Genomic DNA, 7289 nt, shown 5'->3' on the forward strand with positions numbered 1-7289 from the left:
ATGATCTTAGAAAATTAAAGGTTAATATCACCTTTGCTCAACTATTAGAAATTTTTCCAAGAATTAAGAACGCACTAAAGACCTGCATTCTTATTAGAAACCAAAAAAGGCTTAAAGTTAGAGTGATGGCAAAAATAGATGCATATACTAAACGAAGTGAGGTGAAGGTAATAGAAATTAAGGTTTCTATTGTGGAAAAAACAATTTTCTATACCATTGTAGATGGTGGCAGTGGTTTGAATATCATGCCCTTCCAAACCATGGAGAAACTAGGATTGAATATCACTAGTCCATCACCCTTTGTTATCAAGATGGCAAATCAAAGTCCATCTATTCTAATGGAATAAATAAAAAATTATAAGATTTAAATTAAGGAAGAAGAATATACTTTGACATACCATATTATCAAATGCATACATCAAAGGATTTGTCTTTATTACTAGATAAGCTAGGGTTGAGAGATTCAAATGCCATACTCAACTAAAGAAGAGACAAATCTCACATTATCTTTGGTCAATGGAAAAATAGAACCAAAATATCTATAAAATTTATATTTGATCAACAAAAAAATAATTCCATTGATTCTTAAAAGGATATCCAACCAATAAAAAAATAAGGTAATTTAATAAAGGTGGTGAATTCAATTGACCAAAGATCAAAAAAAATAAAATGCTTAGGTTCCAATCTCTATTATTAGAAGGATAATGGAGAATTTGAACAATGGTTAGATGATCATCTTGACTCTAATTTTGATTATTTTGATTTAATTACTTGTATAGAAAGAATGTTGGAGATTGTAAAAATTGAAGATACCAAAGTCCTTAGCATTAATGTACATGGGATGTTAGAAGAAGAAATTGAAGTCTTTAAAAGTGATGACAAGATAGATCCACCTCTTAGATTTCAAAAAACTTCATAAGAAATTTTGGTTGACAATGGAATTATCAAATACTCCTTTATATTTAGTGTTTGATATAGAAATTCTTCAGAACAATTTTCAATAGAAGAACCTTAATAGAAATTGACAAATGTTTCTTATGAAAGAGAAGAGCCTAAAAATATTAAAATTGGAACTCATTAGAATCAAGAAGAGGTGACAAAATATTGTGCTTTGATTATGAAATACCAAGACATTTTAGCATAGTCCTATAAGGATTTTAGAAATACACCACTTGAAATGGTTCAACATCACATACCTCTTCTTCTTGGTGCCAACACAATTAAACAAAATGAAAGATGTAGAAATCCTACATTATAATTAATTGTTAAAAAAAAGTTAGAAAAACTATTACAAGTTAATCTTATTAATAAGTAAAAGAAAAAAAAAAAAAAAAAAAAAAAAATTGATCTCTCCAATGGTCCTTGTAAAGAAAACACAATGGAAAATTAAGTTTTTGAATATATTATAAAAAACATAAAAAAATACATCTAAAAAGATTGGAAACCTAGTTAAGACAGACTTGATGAAAATATAAATATAAATATAAACATATTTGAATTTATATTTTTTTATTTATTTAAGTAAAGATTGGTGCTCATCAACAAAGTTTGGAAAACTTTGAAACATATTATGGACTTGTTATACATTTTTTTCTTTTATTTTAGTAAATCCACATTCATTTATAAAAAAAATTATGAAGTATTTTAATCAGATACATAACTTGTTCTATTAAAAAAAAATAAAAAAATAAAATGTAGGTTATACATCACAAGCATGTTGTAAGATTTAAAAATAGTATCGTATAATATTTTAAAATAATGTGCGATGGTATGAAATACTTGTAGAAAATGAACATGAAAAGAAAAATTGATAGAAAATAAATAAAAAATAAATATTGATACAACCAAAAAATATTAAGGTTAGACATGACCAATGTATGTAATGATCAAATAATTGATACTAAATTCTTTTCTATTCCTGTTGAAACCATAATACAATTCCACTAAAACACTGATTGTCTGAAATGATAACCAGTTGTAATTCATAATAGTCCATGACACTTATCTGCATCAAGGCCTATATTAACATTAACAATAGTCAATAGCAATAAACATTAACACTTTTGATACCTATATACTATAACAATCAACATTAGCCATAATAGAACTAAGCAAGATCAGAGGTGTCTACTCAAATAAAACATTATATATTAACATAAATAAAAATTTGCCAATAGACAAGACCCATTCCTTTCGTTATGTATAATGTTCTTTGTGACTACTTTTAAAACCAGTACAAACGTTGATCTATATAAATACACATACAAAACTATATCAAAATTTTCATAAGCACAAATCCAAGCAAAGAATAAAAAGCATACAGGTAATAGAAAGAAACAAAACACAACATAAACTAGTTCAATAAGAAAAACACTCAAAAAACAGATTTCTCCTCTATACATTTCACATATAAACACCAATAGCAGCCAACACTAAAAATTACCACCTAAATAAAAGTCTGAAAATGTAAGTTGAAACAACAACATAACAATCTGAAAGAACAAAATGCCACATTATAAATTACTAATATGACCTGCAATCTCATAATAAGATCATACAGTAACTCTTCTGCTTGAAAGACAATCAATGAGTTATACAACTACCAGCAATCAACGATGAGGTAACTAAACTTGCCAAACATGCTAAATAACAGATTGTAAAGTTCTACACAAAGATACAGTAGCATGCTGTAAACGTCCATCGACGTGAACTCACTCACACCGCTCGATCACCCCTTTGCAATGCAATGCAATCCAATCCAATCAGACAATCTACAAAATATATAGATGCCACGATAATTACTACGCGCCTCGGGCACGGACTTCCGCCACAAACCAGCGGGTGGAGGATTCAGCAACATGATTGTCAAGAGTAAGTAAGGTTAAGAAAATACAAAAACCACACAAAACACTAACACAAACAAGGATGGAAGAAACAAGCCGTTCAAATAAACAGCAACGGAAGCAGATGGGCGGAGAAGGCAGTGAGGAAGGCAGAGAACGAGTGGGACCTGGAACGAACGAGCTCAGGTTTATGCACAAAGCCATGATCGAATTTCACCAGATAAGAAAGGTTCCTTCCATCCATCTGCTCTGGGTGTCTGGTCTGGGTATCTGGTCCGGTGGGCGCTGCTGCAATTGGTCATGGGGGCATTTTGAACGAGTCCCATTCACGAATGGAATATGTGGAGGAGCGTGTAGGGGCGAGAGCAGAAAATCCATGGGCATCAATCAAATCAAATGGGAAGGGAGGAGGAGCCCCCTTCTCTCCTTCACCTTTCAAAATGACATTAGAGCGGGGCGAGGAGCGATTCCGTTCGTCCAATTCCGATTCCAGCAGAACCTGGAATCTAGAATGGCGAGGGGGGATTGCATGGGGTTGGGTTTGCACACACCCACACAGCGTGAAAAGGCCGCAAGCCTCGCGGGTGCTGCTGGAGTGGTGTCGGAACAGGGGGTGGAGGGAGCGTGGCCGCGGGTGTCGGCGGTAGATCGCGGCCGTCCATCGGATGGGACGGAATAAGAGTGGGCAAGAGGTCTGAAGAGCGAGAGAGTCAGACACGAGGGAGCGAGGGAGGAAGGGACGGCAGCAGCCGGACAGACACACACCCAGCCCCACACGCACAAGAGCAACCCAGGCCCCACGAGGTTCGAGGGTTTCATCGGCCTCGCGCTCTCGCGTCTTCGCGCAACTTCGATCTTGTTTGCATCGCCATCGCCACATACCGATCCCCTCGGTGTCAAAGTGGAGCGGAGTCGCGCAGAGTGGAGCGCCGGGCGGTGAGGGGCTGACGGGCGCCATGTCGACCCCGTCTCGCAAGAGGTTGATGCGTGACTTCAAGCGCTTGCAACATGATCCTCCGGCCGGCATCAGCGGCGCTCCGCAGGACAACAATATCATGCTGTGGAATGCTGTGATATTCGGGTAACGAAGTGCCTCCCTGGTTTCGTTTTTTGTTCAATTGTGTCCGGTCGTGGTGCGGAATTCGCCGGGCGTGGGAGGCGCACGTCGGAGTGTCGGTTTTCGGATGTTTGCGCATTTTGTGACCATTTCGTGATGGTTTGTTGCCGAGTGGGAATTGGTAGCGCGGGTGGGTTGGGACTGGTGGCCGGCTTTGTTCTTTGAATTGCCGATGCCTTAGATGCTTGCTTGTGCGTGCTTGGAGTGGCAATTGAGGGCGGTGGTTGATTGTATGGTTCTTCGTGGTGAAGATTCGTCCTTGTTCTTTGAATGGTTGGTTGTCGAGGGATGTGCATCGAACATGCGGGCTGTCGTGAACATCTAGGGTTCCTGAGTCCGTAGCACGTAGAACCTTTTGTTGGAGTGCGCGAGGCGGGTTATGTATGCGTTGATGTGTTGTGATATGTGAATTTACAGCGGCGATCAACCTCTGCCGGTGGTTCGAGGATTTTTGGCAAATTGTCGTGTGCAGCAGTCTTGTCTTCCTAGGAGAAGAACAGGCGATGAAGAGGCGGGGCATCTGGCCGGGCCTTCTAATCCTTTATGTTAGGGTCGAGGTGGTTGTGGAAGGCAGTGAAAGTAGTAAGAAACTTGTGTTCATGGTTTAGTCATGAAAGTGAGGGCCGAAGTTCATCTCTTCGGAGTGTGCGTGGCATGTTTGTTGTCGTCAATCCTTGCGTTATGGAATGCATAATGTTTTCATGGACGGTGGTAGTGCGAGTGATGGCGAGAGGGCGGGAGTAGACGAGGATTGTCCGTTGGCGAATGCTTTTTTTTATTTGCGTGGTGTGATGCACGCTCTTTTTGGAGGGCGCGTTGATCTGCTTGGTTTTGTTTTGTTGTTTATTTTCAATCTGGCTGGAGGTGGTTGATTTTGTGATGTCTAGGGTTTTTTCTGGCGATGTGAATGGCTTTCGTGGACAGTGGATTTTGTGATTACTCGCTGCGGATGTCTGAGGCCACCATGCGATCATCTTTGTGCTTGCATCCAAAATTTGTGGAGACTGGTGGTTGTAAGGTGACGTGCTTGAACTGAAACTAATGTAGTTCCCGTGTTTATTGTGCAGTCCCGATGACACCCCGTGGGACGGAGGTACGGCTATATCACGTTAATTGTATGCTATAGGAACTGGGAGTTGGATGTGTGTTTCGGGCAATTGGTTGCAGTGTTTGTTGGTGAGGTAGCAACTGTATGTACATGGGATATCATGTAGGCCACTCCGTTTTGGCAGATTGCTTCTCATGCTCCCCCTGCCGGTGACCTTGTCTGTATCGTAGGTTTGGGTCATTTAGCGGTGTAGCGAAACTGATGGTAGTGTGGAAGTGCACGATTTGTTATTTGAACTTCTGGGAATTGAACGTTTAGGGCTACTGTGTTCTGTGCCTCATGTGTGCATGTTACTATGCGGTTTTCTTCTTCAGGGACGTTCAAGTTGACGTTGCAATTTACCGAGGATTATCCGAACAAGCCTCCTACAGTGCGTTTTGTCTCGAAGATGTTTCACCCTAACAGTAAGCGTTTTCCGCATGCACTTGTACACGAGGGGTCAAGGATGTTGATTGGTTAGGGTTGGGGTGGTCGAAGGTGGAGGGTGGATTGGGATTTTAGCTGTTGTCGAGTGCCGGATGATATATTTGTTTGTATTCGTATTCGTGGAATGTTCTTTCGTTTTCCTTGTCTGGTGCTTGTGCTGAGGACGTGTAGAGTTCTTGGCTCGTGGATCCCGGAGGCAGACAGCATGGGTCCCTGTTTTCACACACTGGTGATTGTGGCAAATCAGTATACGCGGACGGCAGCATCTGCTTGGATATTTTGCAAAATCAGTGGAGTCCCATCTACGACGTGGCAGCGATCCTGACTTCGATTCAGGTGAGTATTTGTGGCCCCAGCAGGTGTCCGTAACACTGTAAATCGGTCAAGACATTTCTGCCAGCACTAAGGTTGGAGGGGTGTGTGGAGGGATGTTGTGTGTCGTGGCAATTGCAGCGGCTTCAATACATCAGCTGTTTTGATTGGCATTCTTCTTGGTCAGACAGGAGCATTGTGGAAGTTGCAATAGGTTGAGGTTTAGGCCTTGTAGATTTGTCGGTTTAGGAGAGGGGGACTGGTTCTTAGTGTGCACTTCACCTTGTCTGGGCGAGAGTGGATGGCTTCTTCTTCAGCGTGTGCAGCCGAACACAGCGATGATGACGACGATGCGTGAAAGCTGTTTCTCTAACACGTGGCTTTGGTGCAGTCTTTGCTATGCGACCCAAACCCGAATTCACCAGCAAACTCGGAGGCTGCTCGCATGTACAGCGAGAACCGGCGTGAATATAACCGGAGGGTACGCGAGATTGTGGAGCAAAGCTGGACAGCAGAGTGAATGGAGGGAGTTGGAAGTGCTGCTGGTTTTGGATTGTCCACCTGAAGAGTTAAGTTTAGTTTCGGTTACTGGGGAGATTTGGAAGTCTAACCTAGAGATGGAAGAGAGTGGTTACGTGATTGCAAGCTTGAACTTCCGGACTCCATTAAATATCACGCTATTACTCTTCTTTGTTTGGAAGAACTTCTGAAGGGGTATTGTTGGGGTTGTCAGTATTTCTTGTCCCTGGTGTGACTAAACCTGGTGTGACTCCAACGTTGGGACATCCTGAGGTTAAGGTCTGGAACCCGGGGTTGGAGTAGAGATGTGTAGTTGGTGCTGTGGAGAGTGTGATTTGCTGGGTGATCATCTGGTCAGACCTAGTTTCCGTATCTGGAGACTATGGATGGTGCTGGCTGACGAGTACTCTTTCTGCCTTTGCTCTACTTTTGGGTTCTACTTCTGAGCGACAACTTTCAATCGGGGTCAAGGATTTTACATGTAAGAGTGTCAAGTGTTAAATAAATCGCAGTGCCAACTTCTCAAGTGTATCATTCAAATTCTTCTGGACACGAGGAGATATCATTTTATGTCAGTTGTTAGTCCTAGTTTTTTCTGGTTGGGAAAAGCAATTACGGAGTTTTCGTTTAGTTGCCTTGGTGATCGTATGACTGGTGGCATGGTTTGATCGATTTGGTAAAAATGAATGGAAGTCCGCTCTCGGCGGTGGTCGCTGTCATTTTTAATTTGTATGGATGATCAAATGGTTTCAATTTCTCCTGGGTGCAGAAACAGTATCAATTATATTTTTTAATTTGGAATATCATAGAGTATTATCTTCTCTTCAAGGTTGGGGATTTTTCAGCTGGGACTGGAACTGCGTACCTGCCATTCTTTGGTAGAATGGTAGTTGAAGGTGATTGGATACCTCGTGTGTTCGTTTTTGACTTGTTTATTTGTTCTTGCGGATGAGCTGTTTGTCGT

At 41.2% G+C, this 7289-nt stretch overlaps 1 protein-coding gene across 1 annotated transcript; it reads left to right on the plus strand.

The window, feature by feature from the left end:
* Positions 1-3559: 3559 nt before the first annotated feature.
* On the plus strand, positions 3560-6859 carry LOC112281340 (ubiquitin-conjugating enzyme E2 2). Its single transcript, XM_024517743.3, has 5 exons — positions 3560-3924; positions 5028-5053; positions 5383-5472; positions 5742-5830; positions 6198-6859. The coding sequence occupies exons 1-5, from the start codon at positions 3800-3802 to the stop codon at positions 6324-6326; spliced, it is 459 nt and encodes a 152-aa protein (XP_024373511.1). The 5' UTR covers positions 3560-3799; the 3' UTR covers positions 6327-6859.
* Positions 6860-7289: the final 430 nt, after the last annotated feature.

Source organism: Physcomitrium patens, chromosome 4 (genome assembly GCF_059467195.1).
Source record: "Physcomitrium patens ecotype Gransden chromosome 4, ASM5946719v1, whole genome shotgun sequence".
NCBI classification, from domain to species: domain Eukaryota; kingdom Viridiplantae; phylum Streptophyta; class Bryopsida; order Funariales; family Funariaceae; genus Physcomitrium; species Physcomitrium patens.